The following is a 22929-nucleotide window of genomic DNA, read 5'->3' as shown; positions in this document are numbered from 1 at the left end:
GAATTTGCAAGGTGGAGGCAATTTGCTCTCAGTATTTTTGTGAGCATTTATCAAAAAACTTTTCCAGAGGCGTCGCAGTAACCTCGTGGCATCTCCTCCGATAAGAGAATCCACGCACGATTTATAATGAAACATTGTTTTCCTACGATTTTGTGGTCGGTCACGAGGTGTTCTGAGAAATATCTTTCAAGTTTGAAGCTGAAAATGTGATGAGACAGGAGGATGTTTTCCAAACTTTAAAAGAAGCTGCAAAGTGGGGGTTTGAAACACATCAAGCTTTTAGAATTTGGAGAGCTGTCATGGAGTCATTAATAAGTAAAAAATGACAAAAAAAAAATCAATCCCCTGCAGATATTTTGAGGACTTTTCTACTTTGAAACAACAAAAGTCTACATATTGTCTTCAAATGACAGTCTCTCCTATAATAGCTGCTCAACCCACCTTGTGTTCTGCTTTCACATCCCATAACGTCGACCTTGTAGCCTCACACTTCGCGCCTCACGCCATCTGACCTCCCATTAATCAACCAAATCAGCCGCCCGACGAGGTGTGAGCTCGGAAACGCTAACACGTCTGCGTTCGGTTCAGTGCCTTCACGGGGCCAACTTTTGTTGCGAAACCACATCAAACGGCGTGACACAGAGCAGCGCTGCCTCTAACTTCCTCAAAAAATAAGTCCTTGTCTGTTTTCCGTGGCCTGTTTTACGTCGTCTGCCTTCCCGCTGAAGTTTTGTTTGGCCTGTTAGCGTTTCGAATGCGGGTCTGTTTCGCCGCAGAGTAAATGGAGTCGGGTGTAAAAAAAAGCAGGCGTCGGACTCTGATGTGAAAACGCACGCTTTCTGTGGGTGATCTTAATCGGTTTGTTTCTGTCTCTTTGTGTTTGGTCGTTCAGGAAGCGAAGCTGCGCGAGCTGCTGGATGTCAGCACGCTGGCGGGGAAGATGGAGAACAGGATGCTGACGGTGGTGAGCGGCACCGACATGGTCAACATCACCTACCTGAACTTCATGGCCTTCCAGGAGGAGATAGCGAAGGTAGAAACTGTGCATGCAGCTGAAATATCAGGAGCAATATTTTAAAAAATCATATGTAAACATTTATTATTACCATGTCTCAGTTTCAGGTCAAATATTTCTTTTTTTATGTGCAATATTCCAAATTTATGTTCAGTATTTTAACACTGTCAGTATTACTTGTAACTATTCTCTATTTTTGTTGTATAATTTTTACATTTAATTATTCATTTTATTCTTTATTTATTTAGTTATTTTTTATTTATTTACTTTTGCAATATTTATATTACATCTAGTCTTGTCTTTGTGGTTTAATTTTTATTTTTCCTTTGTCAGTTTCTGTTCTTTTATTAGTTTATCTGGTGTTGTTGTATGGATTCATTTTAACTCTCTTTCACTTTTTCTTCTCTGGTCTCTCTCTCTCATGTTTGGCCTGATCAGCCTTCTGTTGTTCAGTGATCATTTCTGAGTAGCCTCCTTTAAATTAACTGTTTTCAAAAGATGCAGTATAAATAAAGTTATTATTATTGTCTTATCTTAGCTTTCATTTGAGCGATTGTTGCTTTTCTACTCGTCACTGCATTTCTCATGTTGTGTAATTTTGGTTTCTGAACAAAATGTGGCTCAAGTTTTATTCTATCTTAGAACTCCTTTGTATTGTTTATATACACACCGATCAGCCACAACACCACTGACAGGTGAATAAAATTGATTTTCTTGTTGCAATGACACCTGCTGAAGACGTGGACTATATCAGGCAGTGAGGGAACAGTCAGTTCTTGAAGTTGGTGCAGCAAGAAAGCAGGAAACTGGGAAACAAGTGGATCTGGAAGACTTTGACAAGGACAGAGACACTATAGCTCGGTCCATCTCCAAAACAGCAGGTGTTGTGGGGTTTTCCTGGTATCCAGTGTTTACCAGAAGTGGTCTGAGGAAGGACAACCGATGGAGATTGAAGGCTGGCCCGTGTGGAGCAACGTTACAGAAGATCAGCTGTAGCACAAGCTGCTGAAAACCTTAATGCTGCTCTGATAGAAAGGTGTCAAAACAAAGTTTGATGTGTGTGGAGCTGCTGTATAGCTGTAGACTGGTCTGACACTGACCGAGAGGCTCCCACAGCGGACACACGAGCCACAGAACTGGACTGTGGAGCAATAAAGGAAGGCAGCCTGGTCTGATGCATCCTGTTTTCCTTCCATCATGTTCACGACGAGTCTGTATGCGTCGTTTACCTGGAGACGAGATGGAAAGAAGGTGAGCTGGTGGAGACGGAGTGATGCTCTGGACAACGTTCTGCTGGGAAGCTTTGGTTCCAGCAGTCGTGTGGATGTTACTTTGGCGTCATTATTGCTGCAGACCACATACGGGATGATGTTCCCTTCCGCACTGTGGACGTTGGTCAGGAGGAACATGGCAGGGAGTTCCAGTTGTTGATTCGACTTTTAAATCTGCCACATCTCCGATCGAAAATCTGTGGGAGGCCCAAGCCATGAAGCTTCCAGGATTTAAAGGATTTCCTAAACCACAAGAGACCTTCAATATTAGGAAGGTGGTTTGTTACAGAGTGAAAACCTCCATTTCTAATCATTTCATGGGTCTGAGGTGTTGCATCTGTATTCTTGGAATAGCTGGGTCAGAGGTTAATTAAAAAAGATGAAAAGGCAGCACAACAATAATACGATCTCAACTTCTTTATTTTTTTTTTAGGTGCGGGATGGAAAAGTGAGATTAAAACATGCTCTCCTGTATTATTTGTTGTTATTTGTTAGGTCAGTGCGGCGAAGCATCATTAGTATGTAAATTATGAGTAAAGCGTCGTCGTGCTGTCGCCGCATTCAGGATCCAAATTGAATTTATCAGCATAGCTATATGCATGAACGAATGACTTTGTTTATTTCACATGGCAGCGCAATATTTCAGCCCTCAGCAGTTATCAGTGTCAAACTGAGCTCCGCGTTCTCACCTGGCTCTCTGCTCGTCTGTTGTTGTTTGTTTGCTGCAGGAATGGGCCGAAGAGCTGTTCAACCTGGCGTCTAACCTTCTGGTGCAGAACATGTCCAGGGAGGCCTGCCTCGAAAAAGCGTAAGTCAATCGCACGCAAACACACGCGGAAATACAGATCCACGAGTGGCCTCACACGAAATGTAAATCTGAGATGACCTGAGATAAACATGAAAATCAGTTCTGCTCGCGTTAGAACTCATCACACGGAGCGACATTATATAAACAGAAAATGAGGCTAGTTCTGTAAAAGAGACACGACGGCACTCCCGCTTTCCTGCACAAGTAGAAAGTGCGCTTACAAATGCATTAAAAAGGTATATTTGTAACATTACTGCTCAAAGAACACACACAGAGACACGCTTGTGCACACAGGAAAGTACATATGAGCTGCACAGTGCAGAGTATGTACTCTACGAGGCAGCCTGAGGGTCTGAGTTCATAAAGGTCTCTTCAATGCACACATCCATAGAGGGAGAACAGAAAGGAGGGGAGCAGGATGAGTGAAACAGCTGCAGAGTTGGTGTGCACATGTGACATTATACATACATGCCAGTGTGCATTCATGCGGTGCTTGCAGCTCCTGTTTTTGTTGCCGGTTTGGAAACCCAGGCCTGTGTTGGAAATGAAATTTTGCCACTTTCATCCGGCTACTTTAATCAGCTCTCATCCTTATCAGCGGCTCTACATCCAGTCAGACAGTTTTCATCACCAGCCGCCCTCAGTCCACCTCTGATTCTGTGCAATAATTGCGTCTTAGAGCTTAAAGAATCGCATTCTCATCGATCCCAGATCCGCGGCTGATTTATTTGTGCCGCGGCTGGCGTTCATGCAGACTTAGCCGAAATATAAATCTGAAATATTGTTTTTACAGAACATCCTGGGTGTGCTTGGTGACAACTCCCAGCTGTCTGATGTTTATCAGCGAGCCGAGGCCATTAGCTCGCACCCCTGAGGAGGCTAATTGACTTATGAGACAATAAAAGTGGCCATCGACCACATAGTACACAGAGAGTTGAATGGAATTGAACCGAGCAGGTTTCGGAGTCACGTCGTTTGCTCACAGCGGCGGCAGTTGCTGTGCACTGCTTGCTTACAAATAAGGCTTCGGCACACCGCTACTGCAGCATGTGGAGGCTGAATCCCTCCAGAGATGTTTTCTCGCTTGTGTTTTTTCTCATCTCGCCTCTTAAAGCTGTGATTTATAGGTTTTTTGGGGGGGTGGAGGCAGCATATACGTTCTCAGCATCATTCAATTTGCTTTTTGCTACAAGATTTTCTTTTGACATCAGCACAATAGACCTGATAGGCTTTTTATATTCCCCTGTGCTTCAACAATAAGGGTTACAAGCGCACAATTTGCGGCGCAGTGACCTGTGAATAAAGGGCAACATACATGAATTTTCACCAAATGACTTGAATTACTAAGAAAAAGCCCTCTGGAACCTTTCTCGTAGTGTAATTCTTGCTTTGGATGGCATTCGGGTCTGGCTTTGCACTCGTCATTTAGAGCTTCGCGGTGCCGATTTATCCTCTGATCTCTAAAACCCGGGCTTGAAAGACGTGTTATTTTTTAAAAATTGCCAAAATTACACCATTTATCAGAGCTAGGAACTGTGAAAACAGAAAGAAACCTGCGTTCTGTCGCAAAAATGATCAAATCTAAGCCTTAAATTCGCTTTATTCTACACGCCTCATTTAAAAACATGTACCCAACATAAAGAATTTACTCCAGAGTCTGTGAAAAACTACACATTTTGTGACCCTTAGCAATCACGAAAATTTGGGCAGCACTCGGCTGAACTGCAGGCTGTGTTTACATCCAGCAGACAGAAGACAAGTACAGAAACAAAATAAAATAAATATAAATCATAAAATATCTATAGCATGTGGGGCTTCCATTTTTTTGGTGACACCTGTGGGCACTTTGAAATATGTACCTGCTGGTTTCAGGCATTTTTTTTTCTTTCATTTTTTGTGAAATGAATAATCAAAGAATTCAACTTTTTGCTTGAACTTGTTGTTTTTTTATGATTTATGAGACATTTCTGAGTTCTCTCTACTTCTAGCCATAGTTGTGTTTCCATAGACGTGCAGGACTTTACACAACAGTAAAAAAATGAGTCTACAACGAGGGAAAAAATGTGTCAGAAGCAAAAAATGATGCCCAGAAACTGCTTGGTGCTAAATCGGCAAACAAATTAGCGGCATTGGCTTGTGCGTTGGCGAGACACGACACAACAGAGTATCTGTTTTTTTTTTGTCAACATCATCCGTGCTGTAGCTGAAATATTTCCACACAGCTGATCAAATCATCCTTTCCAGCGTTTCTCTCCTCATTTTGCTGTTGATGTGTTAAGTCTGCATGTCAGCGAACTGTGAATAAAGTTGGAAATTGGGAGCAAACGATGCTCAATCAGACATTCTTCTCCATCAGTCATGGAAAATAAGAACTGTGACCATTTTCTTTTTTTTTTTTTCATATCAAGCAGCAAACAAAGCTGTAGCGTAATGCGCTTTGGTTAATTTGCATTACTTCACATTGCATCTCCTGCAGTGTGGCAGCTGTGTCGACGCTCAAACGGTGTATTGTGCAGCCCTGTAATGCCAAAAATGTAACGTGACAGTACAGAAATGGGCAGACCTTCCTGCGTTAGGACGAACTCGAAGGGGGTAAATAAGGAAAGAAAAAGAAAGTTAAACAGAAGAGGAGACTGTGAGTAATCGGTTTTCCCTTCCCTCCTTGTCATTATGAATAATACAAGCACTCGAGAGCCACACGAGGGTATCGAGAAACAACTCGCTGTTTCGTCCTTCTTACTTGAGCCTTTTATTTTAGATTTTGTTGTCTGTCTTTGTCAAGCTTAATGACCAGCTCTTAATGCTTTTCACTTCCCCTTCATTTTTGAGAAACGAATGCTGGAGACAAAAAACCAGTCTGACCCCTGTTAACCATTAAAGTCGGCGGTGACTTTGCCCGTGGCAGCCGGCCTGCCCTGTGAAGTGGACACTGTAATGGATATTAATTATTAGCCAGCAGCCACTTAAAGCCCAGCCTGTAATGATGGCTCCTGTTGCAGCGAAGCTATTTATAGCCCAGGTTGCGCTGCCTGTGCTGCTGCTGCTGCTGCTGCTGCATGGCTCTACGCTGCCAATACTTGAGACTTCCAGGGCTTAACCGCAATTCTACCCTGTCATGTAAACACAGACAGATACGCGTGGCGTGTGCAGAGAGCTGTACATGTGCAAGCGAGTCGCAGGGCGAAGCTCCGAGTGCGTTTTCACCACAGTGTTGTATGGAAATCACAGCAAATTATTCTGCACATCACATAAACTGAACAGGAATCCTGCTCACAGACAGCTATTACGTGTTGTTTAAGGCGTGTGCTCTGTCCAATGCAGATACACTCGGCTGAAGCTGCAGCTCAACCCTGAGGGACGAATCCCTGTCAAGAAGTAAGTCTCTCTGACTCATCCTCCTCTCCCCTGCCACCTCTCCGCTCTTTTGATCAATGCATAGTTTCCTCTGCCTTTTCTGTTCGCTCCCAGGGTCTATCTGTATGCTCACATTCTCCTCGTATATATGTGTGTATATATTAGAATATATTATCCCTCACTTCTGTCAGCACAACACACCCCTCTTATTATTTCCACGACGCTTCAGCCTCTGCTGTAAAAATTTGCTTCATTTTTTTCTGTCACCGCTTTTTGCTTTGTCTCCACTGGTTTGTGCATATTGTGTGTATCCTCTTTGAGGTGTTGGCTTTATGTCTGATTGGTCAATTTTCTATGAAAAATTGCAACAGCAATCTTACTAGGTTGGATCAAGTAACATTTGTTGTTTGTTTGAAGTGGTTTGAGAAAGACTTTTTCCACTTCACAGGGTGCAGAAGACACAGTTTGCAGCCAGAATCACAAAACACCTTCTCATTTATTTTGCTCTACAATTTGACATCAATTAAAAGCTGAAATGTCAAAAGAAATACAACTTTACTACGATTAAGACACACTACACCAGGCTAATGACTCAGAAGTTGAGTTTGTTGCTTCCAGCTGTTTGTAGGAGTCTTTCGTCTGAGTTTATTAAACACCTGCAGCGTCAGAATCCACATGGGTGTCTCCAGATTAATAGAGCAGAATAGAGTTCCTTTATTGTTATTGTACAGCAATCCTGTCAGTGCATTCACAAATGGAGGCAACATTTTTAAAAGTACAGAAAGAAATGTGCAAAAATTAACTGATGTGCATGTGTATCTATGAAAAAGTGGTACAGGTTGTTGTAAAGATAGATTGTTTGGTGTATTAAGAACTTTAAAACATTAGTCTAACTGATGTTGCACCTTAATGTGATCACTTAAAATAGTGTAAAAATATCAGACGAGGTGCAGCTGTATGGAAACGTGTAGTGTCACAACCTGGCTCAAAGTGTGAGACAAAAGAGGAAGACCACACATAGTCTGCAAATTATGACATATTAATGGGGAACAATAAGTCAGTTATACCAAAAATATGTTTTATCAGTATGTCTGCATTGTTTGGGTGAGTGAATGGTTTGTAGGAAACCAACAAAACAACAACAGTCTCTGTCATTAGGCCAGGGGAAGAGAGTGAGAAGCTCCTACAGATCTCATTTCTAGCCTCCGAGCTCCTCCTACTCAGGTGTGCAGCATCACTGCAGATGCCTCACCTCCACCCATCAGCCTCCTGAAACAAAGGGGAAAAAACAGCAGACAAGATAGGGCCAAACCTGGGGGCCGTCACAGTAGGTTCGCTATTTAGAGACAAGGTGCATGAGGCAGAAGGTGCAAAATCTCCAACATGGTGACAGGATGGATCAGGATCTACCAACAAGTCAGTCCGTCCGAGTTGAGGAAACTGCACAGTGTGATGGTGGATGTCCACAGGCAGTGTCACGATAGACGACCGACAGACGCTTTCCAACAAGAAACCAATCTCTCCCACATCAGTGCAAACACTGGCTGCACCTGATTGGATCACTTGTAGCCTGTCTGCTCCTGGATTTCAAAAACTCAACCAGCTTGTTTGGAAACTTTCTCCTTTAATGCGACAGCGACAGTTCACCGAAAGGTTGAAAAACATTGGAGAAATAAGTCTGCTGTATCTGATTTCATGTTAAATCGACAGCAGTTAGTTTAGAAAGTTTACACTCCGTCATTTCCAGAGGCGGCGAGTTATGCTGGCTGCCTCTGATTTGCATAAAGTAGCTGAGACCTCAACGTTATGAAAATGAGGAGCGGCCAACGTGACGCCTCGTCTCTCAAAATGCAACACACTGCTAGCAGAATGCATTACACAGCTGCTGCATTGATTATGAATGGGAAGCTTAAAGATGACACATCCTATGGACGGTTTTTAAGCTACAGCTGCACAGTGGATTTGGATTTTCTTAATTTGTGCATTATTATGTATTAAACAGCACCTAATGTACTGGCCAACCTCACGTGAATGACAAATATTAAGGTGGTGGGAACGTTAAAAGTGACGTATGTCTGATTGACAGCATGCTGTCACTTATACAGATTGATGGAGCTGCAGCGTTACGTATCCTGGGTCTGTTATTTTTACTGCCTTCAGCTCAAACTTTTTCTGTATGTGAGAATTTTCCTGAGGAAGTCTCATTCATCTGGGAGTTTGTCATCACCTCATTGAAAATCCAACTCTCTCCATCTCCATTAGTCAAGTGGAGTTTTCAGGCAGCAGCAGCAGCAGCAGCGGTGAACTTCTCCGATAACCTCCCTCAGAGCCGCGGAGGAAAGCGGTGGGTGTGAAAAACAGAGAGGCAGGGAGATGCTCCTTGCCGTTTAGGGAATTAACCTCCTTGCTGGGAGGACATGTCAGTTTGACTAATGTCAGCTTGACACTGCTCCCCCACTGTGCATACAGTGTGTCCTCATGGATCAGACATACCTCTGCGAGTAATTAAAACAGCCTATGGCCAGTGGAAACAGACCTAAATATCCTGCAGTGACTGTAATGACACCGGAGTTCAATGCAATACATCACATTTATCGTCTATACACAGAAGCTCCACCACACACATAAAGTCGGGTCTATCAGGGTCGTCTGTTATGTCTCTGCTGAGTTCAAGAAACCAGGATTATAGAATAGTTTCATCCTGAGTTATTTACATGCATGTAAAGGAAGCCAGAAGCATTATTTTTGCATGTCTTTTGTTTATTTATGCACAAAGTAATGATGCATCTGGTGGCATTACGAGAGCATAACTGTGATTCGATAACAGTAATGATAATGATGATGGCAGTAATATAAGAAATGACAACTGCAGATGCAGCTGTGCGCGCTCGTCTCTGTTTGGGGTTACATCGACTTCATAAAGAATCACAAACACTGTCTGTTTTTGTGTGTTTATGCTGTTTGCCATCTGGAGTTTAGATGTGTGCAGTTCAGCCTAAGCAGTATTCAAGTCAGATCACATCATACCGTGTGTAGAATTTACATATAAATGTGAATACAAAACGTCCATTTAGTAGCTCTACATGCAGTTTGTATCACGTCTGTAGAAAGTACACCAAAGCCCTTTTTAGGCTCCGTCAGTTTGTCACAGTGACAGTATTCAAGGTCACTTTTAGATCACTCACGATGTTTGTCGTACTGAAGACTGTACACAAGTGACTCTAAGTAATTAACCCTCCAAACCCCAAATCACCCTTTGACAAACTTGTAAGCTTTGAGAGAATCACTAAAATTACAGCATTCATCAGACCCAGAATCTGTCAAAACAGAATGAATCACTGGCTTTCAATTTTCTAAAAGTCTTTGACTCATCGAATGGAAGTTCCATCAGGAAAAATAACTCAGTTTAAGCTTAAAATTTTAACATTTCATCAGAATCCCTTTCTGCTACTCTTCGTGTCTTGTTTGAAAAATTCACCAAAAATAAACGAGATTATGTAAAAAAATTCAAAGCTTTCTGGCTGAACTGGAGGCTTTGTTTAGACAGAGCAGATAGGTGACAATTATTGAAATAAGTTCATATCTAAGTAGTAAAATTTGTGTCATACGAAGAGCCATTTTTGTAAATTAAATAATCACAGAAAATCTACTTGTTTTTAATGGTGTTATAGCCTTGTTATATTGCACAAAATCTATTTTCAGATTCTCCCTATTTCTAGCCAAAGTTGTGTTGTTTCCGTAAAGCTACAGGACTTTATATTGCATTTAAAAACAGTGAGTAAAAATGTGACAGAAGCAAAATAACGACAAAAACCCTGTTTGAGGGTTAATGAAGTTCATGAAAATTTGCACAACTCTCTTGTTTTAAAGCTCATATGGAGCCAGCAGATATTTAAAGTTATTTTTTTTAAATTATTTTTTACCTTTATTGGATAGGACAGTTGAAACAGAGACAGGAGCATGGGGGAGGAGAATAAGGGGAAGGGGTTGCAGCAAAGGACCATGAGTGGGATTCGAACCCATGGCCGCTGCATCGGAGACTATAGCCCCTGTACATGGGTTGCAAGCTCAGCAAGGTGAGCTGAAGCCTGCAGATATTTAATAAAAACGAAAGAAAGACTTCTAAAAACAGCTGGAAGCAACAAACTAAACTTCAGCTGCTGTTTAAAAAAACAACCTTGATTCTGAATCTCATTAATCTGACCTGTTACAGACTCAGTGCAGTAAAGTTGGATTTCTGGACATTTCAGTTTGTAATTGGTGCAAAATTGTGGAGCAAAATTGACATAAAAGGTAATTTAGGCTGCAATCAGTGTCTTTTGCACTCTGTGATGGTTTTTGGACCAATATTGGGGCTGAAATGTGGAGAGAAAAAAAAAGACAACTCCAAGTATGTCACTCTGTAAATGCAGATTAGACTGGGATTGAAAGTGATGCTGTTATTAGAGCCTACTAGTTAGATGAGTGGATGCTCATTCAGACATGAAGCCGACATGCTCTGACGAGACAGGTCTGAAAGCGTTTATATCAGTCTTGCACATCTACACCAATGACTGTGAGCATATTACAAACACCTCCCTGGGAAACACAATATAATTCACCAGCATCAGGGACTACAGCTCCAGAAAAAAAAAAAAGGAAAAAGCTAAATCAATATCTCTCTAAAACACTTTCAGCAATAACGGGAGCCTTCATGAATGTAGAATTTATTGCGGGGCTGTTAGACTGCATTACTTTCTGCTGGATGTGCTTTCTTCTTCTGCATCCTCACTCTGCATCCTCTATATTACATTTTTCATATTTGTCTTTAAGTCAGTGTTGCGTTCTGTCCTTCCCGCTCTGTGTTTCACTCATTTATTTTTTGCATTTTTATTCCTTCCTTTCATTGTCCAGATCCACTACAGGTTCTCGCAGGATATCCTTCATACGAGGGCGATTGGAAGCAAGACGGAGGATGAGAGCGAGCACTCATCTGTCTGCGTGGCGTCTTCTGTGATTACTCATAAGGGTGTGTTTTTTTGTGTCCCCGCAGTATCTTCAGGATGTTCTCGGCAGACAGGAAACGAGTGGAGACGGCGCTGGAAAACTGTAACCTCCCTTCTGGCAGAGTGAGAAAAAAAACACAGAAGCTCCCCTTCTTTTTTTTTTTTTTTAACTGTCTCCTCATATTTTGTGTCCCTCCTCGTCTTATCTGACTCCTCTTTCATCTCCTCCGTCCATCCATCACACGCTCCTCCTCTATTCTCCTGACGCGGCGGCTGATTGCTGCTTCGCTCATCTGTTTTGGAGACTTATTTTCTGGATGTCTGCACGACTTCCCACTCAGAACTGATTTTAGCCTGAGTTGTAATGAAACAAATAGACCCAGTGGGAGCAATGGAGATGACAAAAAGCTGTTTTTTTTTTTGTGTATCTCTACCTCTCTTGGATATCGCTGCGCCCTCATGCATTGAGTCCCCAAACACACAATCTCTGTATTCTAACAGGAGAATGACAAGTAATTTACATCCTTGAAAGTGGGGGGAAAAATGCTGTTTAATGCACTTCTGAACACATGCCGAAGCATATGTACATACTGTAGGGTGGGCGCATCGGAGCTGTAATGAATGGCTTCTGTTCTGAATACAAACAGACGGAACACACACAAACACAAACACACACAGAACAAGCTATAAATAATTAGCACGGGGAGAGAGCAGGAGGTAAAAACGTGTTGCCGTACGAAGGTCTGGTGGGATTTGCTGTTATTCCATTGCGCAAGTAATTACAGCTAAATGGTATTGCTGTTAATCCCTCAAACACACACACTCGGAGGCAAACACACAACTCAGCTCGCACACCGAGGTCTTTTGAGCGACTCGGTGAGTTTCAGCAGGGCTTGACCTGCATCCCTCCTCCCTCGGCGCATCTTTCCTCACCTCCCTTTCTCCTCTCTACCGCTGTCTGGTTCTGCTCTGTTTCCCGCTGGCACAATGCTGCTGCCTGCTGCCGGGCCGCTGTGTCTTCATCAGACCCGGGAGCCTCTGATAGCTCTATAAGGAGGTCGTTCTCCAGGCGCAAATTGCAACCGGTCGTCTTCTGTTAATTATTCGCAGCTTAAGGGCCGTCTAATCGCGTTGAGACGGTCAGCTGTAGGGTTCTGCGGTCGTAAACACTCGACAGGCCTCATGCAAGGACTACTCGTATGTACAGATCTGTTCTTAGGTTGAAGGTACTTGAGGTTGAAGATGTTTAGAAATGTCAAGTCACACGAGTCACGAGTCATTTACAGATAAATAAGAGACGCATTAGTGGGGACGGCTCCAAATAAAGGCTGTTTGAACAAATAAAACCACAAAAAGAACTGATAATATACTGTTTTAACGAGTTTCTAGCTGTAATTTATGAACAGTCGACTGTTTTTTGTTTTTTTTTCCAGATTTCCCTGTTTAGTGACATTATAGATAATAAATATTTAAATCACAAAAAAAAGTAATTCACATGTTAACCGTGAAAACAGACCAAAGCTATAAGTAATGTCTCCTCATAAATCTGATAAATGATCAAAACATCACATCAAAAATTAGTATTTTTAAAAACAGTGATTTGTCCTTTTACAATGTGACCATTAAACTGCTTATTATTTAAAAATGTATTGTTTAAATCAGCTAAAGGTATAAATATTTTATAGATACATATGTAGATGCATTTATTCTTTTTTTTTTTCTTCTTTCTTCTTTTTTAGTGTAATATTTAAGAGCAATGTTGAGCTGGAAATGTTGTAGAACAGTGTTTTTAGTACTCTAAATTCAGATTTAGCTGTTTTGTGTGCATTTGCACGTCTTCAGCCGACTGCTCGGCCACCTGTTGCCCCATATTTTACATGCATCTATGATTCATATGTTGCTGTTGTCTCGCTGCAGAGCGACTCCATCCCCCAGGAGGACTTCACTCCAGAGGTGTACGGCCTGTTCCTGAGCAACATCTGCTCTCGACCCGATCTCGACCACATCTTCTCTGACGTGTAAGAACTCGACTGTCTTTGCCTTTTATACTGTTTAATAATTCAGGAATTTCTAGTTTATAAGAAAAAAAGCTTGTATGCGAAAGCGACCTGTTGCTCTCCTCAGACTGGGAGCTACAGTAGATAACGCCTTGAAAGGATAATGTGACTCTACAGGTTTAAGACATCTGCTTTCACCCATTAAAGCCATCATGAGAAGGTAATTAGTCCAGAACAGTGTGTAGTAATGATCCTGGTTGTGATTTCCTGGCCCTCGTGTAGAGACAGAACTGCCCCTTTTGCCCCCAGAGGGCCTCCGACCGTCAGCCGGGGCAGCGAGCCAGCTCCACCGGTGCCACTCCAAGCCATAAATCTAGATTTTAATCACAGTTAAGTGAGATGGCACGAGAGCCAGGAGGATGTGGAGAAGATAATTTACTGGAACAGTCCTAGATATGAAAGGCGTTTTAATCAAATCTCATAATTTACTCAGCACAACATTTAATCCTCTGCTCCTTTGCACGTCTGTTGCTCTCCCCCCCCTTCACCGCGACTCTTTAATTACTCCCCGATATCATCTCCTCCTCGTTTCTCAGTTTTAGGATTCTGTTCTGGTTGCCCACATCCTGCTTAGTAAACCCTCGCCATGTTTTCTCTAATTTTTCCTTCCCCGTGTTCCCGCTTCTCCGACCAGCGGGGCTAAGAGTCGACCTTACCTCACGGTGGAGCAGATGACGGAGTTCATTAACAATAAACAGCGAGACCCTCGGCTGAACGAGATTCTCTACCCTCCTCTCAAGCCGGAGCAGGTCCAGCTGCTGGTGGACAAATACGAACCCAATGCTTCGCTGGCACAGAAAGGTCAGTGGCTCAGATTTCTGTCAATACAAACACAGGCACACTGAGTGTACACAGACGCATACGTAACACACACTTAATAGCACCTCGTAATACAGGGCAGGTTAATTAAAATAATCATAGAGCTGCCACTGAAGACTATTATTAATCTATTTTACAGATTTCGCTCCAAAACATTTTATTTTATTTTTGAGTTTTGAACTTTTTTAGCAGCTACAAGCACAAAAAATACACAAAGCACTCCGTACTAATGAACAGACAACACTCCAGAATAGCTGCTGTGCATTATCTGTGCTGTGGTACTCCATCAAAACTCCCAGTCAATAAACTACGTTTTTGTTTTTGCAATAAGTAGAAATATTCCTATATTTTCAAGGCAGGGAAGCTTTTACACTGAACCAAGTTGTTGCTTCCTAAAACTTTCCAGAACTCGACTGCTGACTGTAGCTGACCAATGACTGGAGCCAAAAACAACTCATGTACGTAGTGATACTGAAGAAAAACAAAGAAAAAATGTTCAAAATAAATCGACTGACACATTTTCAACGTCAGTTATGTTCACTGTTACGTTTCCCTGCCCTACAGAAAAACAGACAAGCTCACGAAGGTCGTAAAATGGGGAAACTAACTAAGCTGAATGGTTGGGACTTCATTTTTCTAAAAGGCAGTGGAGGGATTTCTCCTAACTACTGCCCACTGAGTCTATCAGAAGGACATAATAACTATAAAAGGGTATGTCCCACAACACAACTTAGGTAGGAGTCACTATTTTGAATGAGGTGGTTTGAAAAAGAAAGAAAGCTACTTAATTCCCATTTTCGGAGACTCAAACTCAACATTTCCCAATGAGGACAGCTGATGGTGCTGCCTCCAGAGCCACACTCCCCAAGTGAGAGGAGTTGCAAACCTTTATATAGTCTAGCTACCAGGCTGATTTCCAACAGCCTGCAGCTGAAAAATCTTGCTTGCTTGCAACATGTGCAATCAACAACTGACAACAACCGACAGCTTGACCTCTTTTATACTCGAGAAGGGGTGCACATTTCCTCAAACTAGAACAAAGAACAAACATCACATCTGTGTCAGTCAGCATCCAACATGATCCAACCTTCATGTTGAGGATCATCATGGTGATTAGAGGTGGGTCTGCGGCTACCATCAAGAGAAGAAACAACAATTTTCACAGTGGAAGAGCTGCTAAAACTAGACAAGACTTAGTAGGTCAGGAGTGCACCAGGAGCATGCTCATTGTTTCCTCAACGTTCTCATGGATGTGCATTGCCAAGGTTTGGACTGTCAAGTTCTACTGTAACACCCTGAGGTTTGCATCACTACTCTAACTGTACAGCCCGTTTGGTTACAGTGCAGTGAGTTTTTTTAATCCACAAAAGACAAATGTAGCTCCCTACCTGCCCTACTACTCACCAGATTTGGCTCCCTGTAGCTTCTTCATCTTCTCTAGAATTGACTTAAAGTTTTTAAAGAAGTTGTTGTTTTGACACAGTTTAGGAGATTCTGCACGGTGCTTGAGTGGGCTACATAGTGGGACTTACAGGAAGCGTTATGAGATGTGGCGTATCAGTGCACAATGATGCTGCTTTAACAGGCGTGTTGCCCAAATTTAAATCAAACATTGTTATCGCTTAGTCTCACAACTTTTTGATCAAACCTCATGCAAAAAAAAAAATCTTTCAGAGGTCACCGATTTAACCCAAGAAAACTGTTTTTTACACCCTCATCCTGTTCTCACCCTAATAAAACTCCACCTATCCCCCAGCCCTCCGCTCCAGCCCCCAGCCACCAATAAATTTGGTCGGGGTGTTGCCATAGTGACTGCTGCATGGTGTCCAAAGGTTTAGAAAGTGAGGGGACATAGTGGGGTGCCAAGGAGAGGAATGTTAGTAGTCTGTAAATACCACCTACCCACAGGCAAACACACTCACACACACACACACACACACATATATATATATATATCACCACCACCAAAATGTCTCATGGGCTGGAAGCAAAACTTAACAGAGGATATTCCACAACATCTCATTTCCAAGAGTAGCATCACATGAGTAGAATACTTGAGTTGAGAGCGAGTGTTGAACAAACAGTAAGTGGTGAACATGTGTAGCGCTGCTGAACACATTCACATATATGATAAACGTGCACACGCACTGTTAAGGAGCCATGTTAATCTTTCTTTTTGCTCTTTATTTGCAGTGTTGTTCTGTGTACGTTCTTCCCAGAATCACTCACAAATCTTCCTTTACGCTCCTTTCGGCAAATCTGTTTTTTTAAAAAGCAGAACATGTATGACCTTTTAAATGCACACACAGCTATGATTTCATTATTGGAAGACTCAAATAATCCATACGAGGGTAGCTATGGTAACTGACGGAGCTCAGCGCGCTGCAGGTTGGAGCTGTAGTTTGACGACGTTATGAAATGTTCTTATTTGCCTTGTCGTGGGGTGACCAAGACACTTTTGGTATCCATTTCATACAGTGTATCATTACAGCTAGTTAGCTTAGCATAAAGGCTTTAAACAAAGGGACACAGCTAACCAAAGGAAATAAAATGTACCTCGTGAAACCTCTCTTTTGTTTAAACTAGGATACTATACAATACTATGGGGAAAACAGTTTGGTTTAGAGATTCCCTCCACCTCCATACGCTCATATTTTGAGTGTAATTCAGAAACAAAACACACACAGTAAATGAATTTGACTGATTGCATTAATAATGTTTGACATAGTGTCGTTATTGTGAACTCTTCTTTCCATAATAATTGAACAGTAAGAACTGGGTATCATAACAGCCATATTTTAAAGTGCACAGACACCCAACATGTACAGTTGTTCTCTGTGCGTTCTGTGCAGCACTGTGGACTATTTCTTATCCATAAACAATCACTGAGCATTCAGTAGCAGTTTCCTCTAATGGCGTGGTGTGTTTCTGTATTCTGTTGAACTCCTGTCCCAGTTTTGCTTAATGGGAGATGCTGTTTGTGTTCTCTGAGAGGTGACACGTTTTTGTTTTTACTTTGTCTGTTTGCATGTGAGATGACTGTTGCATTGGACTGTAGACAGCAGGAACTAACCATCGAACTGTTGAAATTTGAAGGTATGTTGGTTTGTAGAAACAGCAAGCTATATTTTGAAAGCACTCACATGAAAAAGAAAAAAAAAAAACATTCCTTCAAATATGCAGGAGGGCAGACTGCACATTAAAACTACCTCATGTCTAAAAACCAGTCCTCATGCTTCCACTCTGCTGCATTTCTGATGGAAATATTGTTCTTTCTACTCAGCTACATTTATCTGACAGCTTCTTTAAGATGCAGATTTTACACAGTGGATAATATAACAAAAAAATTCAAATACAGCACATCATCAAGGATTCAACCAGTGGTTTCCAGCATTTTGGGCTTTTCACAAACAGCAGTGTGTAATCAGATCACACCTCAGATGTCTGAGTTGTTAACAGCTCCCCTAAATAGTGATTTGTTTTCCCTCTCACATGGTTTCATTTCAATAAATGTCCAATACCTCGGCAAAAATCAAAAAAAATGATTTATGCGTTCCTCCCTCTTCCCTTCAGATTCATCTGCTGTCACTGTGTGTAAAACTGATTATATCGTAGTTTAAACTCTATTTGCAGCAGCTCCAACAGTGACCAGCTGCCGACACACTGATGCTTCACTGTTAATAATCTATTGATGGCAGATACAATAATAAATCAGTCAGAGGGACCACAGTGGAACTTTTACTGCAATAATTTACCTACAATTAGCTGCTTTGTATTTTTCCTTCAGTAGGATTTGTCATGCAGGACTTATTGGGGTATTTTTTAATCCATTACAAGATGCGATTATCTGTCATGTACAGCAGTGCAAGATGTTTTAGATTTAGGTTTAAAATGTTGCTGCACATCGTCTCCCCTTCAAAACTAAACATCTTTCTGGAATACACTGAAAACTCTTGTTTTATGTACAATGTGGGAATGAGTAATGATGACAACAAGATAATCAGCAACATCACAGTGTTGCACTTTTGTAAAATCAAATATAAAGCTGCTGCTGTGTGTAGTGTTAGAGCAGAGGGAGGAGCGACTCAGAATAATTAACGAAGCGCTGAGATGGACGAGTGTTGGGGAGCCAGCACTCCTGGACACGATGTGCTTTCATGTCGTCTGAAGTGTCAGTGGACTGAAAGCTGCCAATACTGGAGAACATCCCACTCCAGATATCAGCAACCAGGTGGGCCGTGTGCCAATTCAAATTTTATCTCCGCTGGAAAGCATGTCGTGTAAGCGTGCCAAAACGGGCGACTTATTTTACATCGTGTTCTGTTTGTTGTCGAGCAAATCCCTGGGTTAATTTCCGATGTTGAATATCCCACCTTTATGTGTTTTTGAATTATGTATGCCTTGTATTTACCCAGTGTTAGTTTATTTTCACCCCTCCGGGCCCTAGAAAGCACCAAACACTATAAAGACAATTTAGTTCCTCACAATAAAATTTTTTTTAGAAGAAAATACTTATGAACCCCACAGGGAGCTTTAAGATTAGATCTGGGTGCAGAGATATTCAAAGAAATGGAGCACATTAGCTGCAGGCCCTCGGTGTTAAACTACCTAATCAATGCTACATCTGCTTTGAACAATATCACATATGCCACATGACTAGTAAAACGCTTCCACCCCAGAGGTATTTCTCAAAAAAGCAATGCGATGCTCTTCAACCACTGTAGTACAATGAGTCACTAGATTATGGCATCAACCAACAGTTAAGCCCAAATGTATTCATATTTGTGCCACATTTTCATTTGTTGTGAATTTAGTTTTGACCGGTGGGTTTCGTCTGGATGGAAATTGCATAAACAAGCGACAAAAGACAGTAAAACATTGTGTAACTTATGTGTTAATGAAGCATTTGACCTTTTTCAGTGTTTTATTTACGTTTTTTACGAGAACTATCATGTCCAAGATGATTTCTTATTTCATATCTCCGTAAATTGTTGGGTTTTTTTGAGACAATGCAGCGTCTGAACCATTTCAAAGAGTCCTGTTTCTTTATATCATATTCTGTGTTTGAAAACACTGTAGATTTAGATGCAGTGCTTCTCAAGTCAGTTACTTGTCAATTTCAAGTCATGTCTTAAACCGAAAAGCCGAGTGAGTTTAGTGTTATTTGGGTCTATCGCTGAGAGACATATTGTGGCTGCTCACAAGATGTTTAAAGGTTATAAAGACATATCCAAGGGTTTTCAGATGTCAGTGGCCAACAATGCAAAGTAGAATCAAAAAGGACTGGCACACTGTAAAAAAAATCTCTTAGGGCTGATGGGAAGCCAAAAGTGACCCCCGGCGCTGGCAAGAACGATCCAAGGATCAGCACCAAGACAGTCCGGAAACTAAGCAGTTCTGGTAGCAACATCTCAATCAGAACCTAAACACCGCTGGTTTCCATGGATGCAGACCAAGGCCTTTGCAAGAATTCACCTGGACAAAGCATAAGCCTTTTGGTCATCAGTTCTGTGGTTGGCTGAGATGAAAGCGGGTTTATTTGGACACAGACTTTGGCTTGGAGAAAGAACGTAGAAGCATTGAACCTCAAAAACACTGTTGTCACTGTCAGACACGGTTGCGGTGATGTAATGCTTTTCTTGAATTTTTCTACCAATTTTCCGAACAACCTTGACAAAGTAAAATGATAAAAGAGGATAGCATTAAAATTGTTTCGGAAAACGTAGTTCATTCTGCAGGAAAAACTTGTCCTTGGACAGCGCTGGAGCTTCCAACAGAATAATGATGTGAAACATGCAGCCAACGTGGTGAAGAAACGGTAAAAGATGTTGAAGTCCAGACCTGAATCCATTGAGGAATCTGCGGAGGAACTGAAGCCCAGAGTGATGGTGAGGAAGCCTTCAACCTCAAGGACGAGGAGATCATCACAAAGAGGAGTGGAACAAAAGCCCAGTGGAGACACGCAGGAATACTGTTGGCCATTTTAATGACTGTTTGCAAATAAAAACTAGCACACATGTGAACTACAACATAGAAGTAGTTAAAATTCATCTTTACCGTCTCTAGCACAAGTTCTTACTGTCCTTTGTCGCTTGTTTATGTCAGAAGAAACTTATCAGTCAAACAATATGAATCAAATGTGGCCTGGGTAGGAATAACTTAAATGTCATATAGTTGGATGCATGGAGAGCAAATTATTTAGCACGGAGGCCGTTACTGATTATTGCTTCTGTTTTATCGTGCTAAAAACGCTCATCTTTGGTGCCTCTTGGTCTAAAAATCTGTTCACTATAACATCAGTCACATATGCATGTTTTTTTTTATTTTTAACTGCTTGGAATCAAAATAAATTGACCCCAGCTGGCTCAAGCAGAGTGTCGTTTAACAGTCTCTCCCGAGGAAAGTGCCGAAATGAGTCGAAATCGTTTTTTAAACCGCGCTCGCACATCCGTTCCGACTGCTCAGTGTTTGACTCTGATCACAGTGATGCAGTTCCCACTGTGATGTTGTGTGTTCATCCTGTCCCCGGCTCTCTGGAAGCATGCCCTTCCCTGTCCCAGTGACAGATTTCCCCATGTGAAGTATTTATCTAGCCGGAGGAAGTGATGCCATCTGCTCTGCGGAGGGGTCCAGAGCTCCACATGCTACCTTCACACACACTTTCAGATTCGCACATACACAGTTTTTTTTTTTCCCCTCTCTCTCAAGGACACTCGTGCATATAAACATGTACATAAATTCAGGGTGGCATTTTGAGTTTTCGCATGCCGTGCACGTACTTTGAGATTGCACTAAAAAGCATATCACAAGTATGCATGTACAGCGGGTTTGCATAGATGCATATGCTTCCGCTGGAGATGCTCCCCAACAGCGTGTATAATTCATGAGGCGGTGCGGGGAAACATACATTTCCTTTCTTATCTGCTCACGCTCACTGTCACACTTTGGCTTTCTCTGTCGAATATTACGCCTTTCATTCATCTCCTCGGCGCTCAGTCATCGTCTTTGGCTGCCTCAGTCTGCGCTCGCTCAAACTGCTCTGACATTGTTTGAAGGCAGATGAAGAAAAGGCTAAATTAAACGAGACACTCAAAGTGTCATAAATCCGGAGTGGATGGTTGAAATATTATCACGTATTCACCCTCAGTGGTTGTAGAACGGAGGCTTTTTGTCAGATGTTATCAGTTCGTGTGCACTTTCAGGCTCACATTAAATGTCTCGTACGGTTTTTTTGTGTATTTTGTGGCTGTTTTGAACTTGGAGGTGTTCCTTAAGCCCCCCCAAAACTAGAAAGCTCCCCACTTTTGGAAGATGTTCAGTGAGCTACTGCTCTAACTAATAGTCGTCCAACCCAAACGTTGTATAATCCTGACTCTTTACTGCTTCCAGATGCAGCTTCTTCTCAGTCTTCCAGGTTTATTTACTCTCAAGAGCTGCTTCTGTTAAATCTGAAGTCTCTCAGCCACAAGCAAAGCTCACCAAATGTTCTGCTGCTGGCTGCAAGAGTGAACACAAGAGTTCTCATGCACTTCCAGCGTCTGAGAAACTGAACATCCAGTAGATTACTGTAGTATTTGGTGGCAATGTCACTGCAACAATCCTTAATTCCTTGTGTGTTAACAGATTATTCAGCTAATGTGGCTAATGTCACCTTAAGCTTTGATCATATGTCCACAGGTCAGAGCTCTGTGGAAACTATAACGCTAAGAGATGGTGGAAACTTTAATTTAAAGCATCAAACAAAGACTGGATGGATTACTGTGCTTTCATGCCAGCTGTTGTGCTTCAGTTCAGCCTAAACTCATTTGCTGCTTACATCTGTTCTCTCCTGCCCTCTGTGCTCACATTTACTGTATTTTAATACGGTCGAATTTCCAAAAAAGCTGCTCTCATTTACATATTTATCTGTTCCTGTTGTCAGACAAGAAACCAAGTATGAAGCAGTGACTTCAATGCAGCCCAATAAGACTGCAAACCGATGCACTGCACCGCTGAAATAAAAAACTTTGTAACCACAACAAACTCACCAAACACACGAGTTAAATACAGCAACAAAGTTAGCTGTCATCTGTTTGTGCACTGTCAGTCGCTCAAGCTTGTTTATACTCATGCACCACACTGCAACATATGCAACATAACTGTCCACAAGATTGTAGGTCTCAATAGTTAGAAAAGTATGCTGGCTAGCATACTTCAAAGACGTCATCTGGGTATGTTTGGCATACAGCATGTGATGTACTATGCATTGGGAAAAACTAGATCTTTATCAGGCTTACTATATAGTATGGTAGTATGGATACTGGAACCCAGCCTCAGAGAGAGTCTTCTTCCTGGAAGGGGGCGAGCAAAGCAGCTCAGACACTATAGACGCTGAAACAGGCCAGTTAGAACCTGATTTAATCAATTATTATTATTGTTATATATTATTTTAAAAATATTTTTAAAATTATTTGATTAGAATATCTAAGTAAAATATCTAAAAATAATAAATACATAATATATGAAAATATTATTACATACTATGATGATTTATAACCTGTCCAAGGTGTCCCCTGCCTTCGCCATGAGTCGGTGGGGATAGGCTCCAGTCCCCTGCGACCCTACAGAGGAATAAGAGATG

The 22929-nt window shown here is 41.8% G+C and overlaps 1 protein-coding gene across 1 annotated transcript in view; it reads left to right on the top strand.

Moving 5' to 3' along the window:
* The first annotated feature begins 896 nt into the window (after positions 1-896).
* Positions 897-22929, top strand: part of LOC103371113 (1-phosphatidylinositol 4,5-bisphosphate phosphodiesterase beta-1-like) — a 56368-nt gene continuing 34335 nt past the window's right edge. Inside the window, exons 1-6 of the mRNA XM_008300339.1 lie at positions 897-1033; positions 3015-3094; positions 6416-6469; positions 11481-11556; positions 13351-13451; positions 14125-14291. Coding sequence (XP_008298561.1) covers positions 941-1033; positions 3015-3094; positions 6416-6469; positions 11481-11556; positions 13351-13451; positions 14125-14291 — 571 coding nt within the window. The 5' untranslated portion in view covers positions 897-940. The remainder of the gene's footprint in view (positions 1034-3014; positions 3095-6415; positions 6470-11480; positions 11557-13350; positions 13452-14124; positions 14292-22929) is intronic.

Source organism: Stegastes partitus, unplaced genomic scaffold (genome assembly GCF_000690725.1).
Source record: "Stegastes partitus isolate 25-593 unplaced genomic scaffold, Stegastes_partitus-1.0.2 Scaffold1527, whole genome shotgun sequence".
Classification (NCBI taxonomy): domain Eukaryota; kingdom Metazoa; phylum Chordata; class Actinopteri; family Pomacentridae; genus Stegastes; species Stegastes partitus.
Note: the sequence above shows the minus strand (reverse complement) of the source record. Positions and strands in the feature narration are given on the sequence as shown.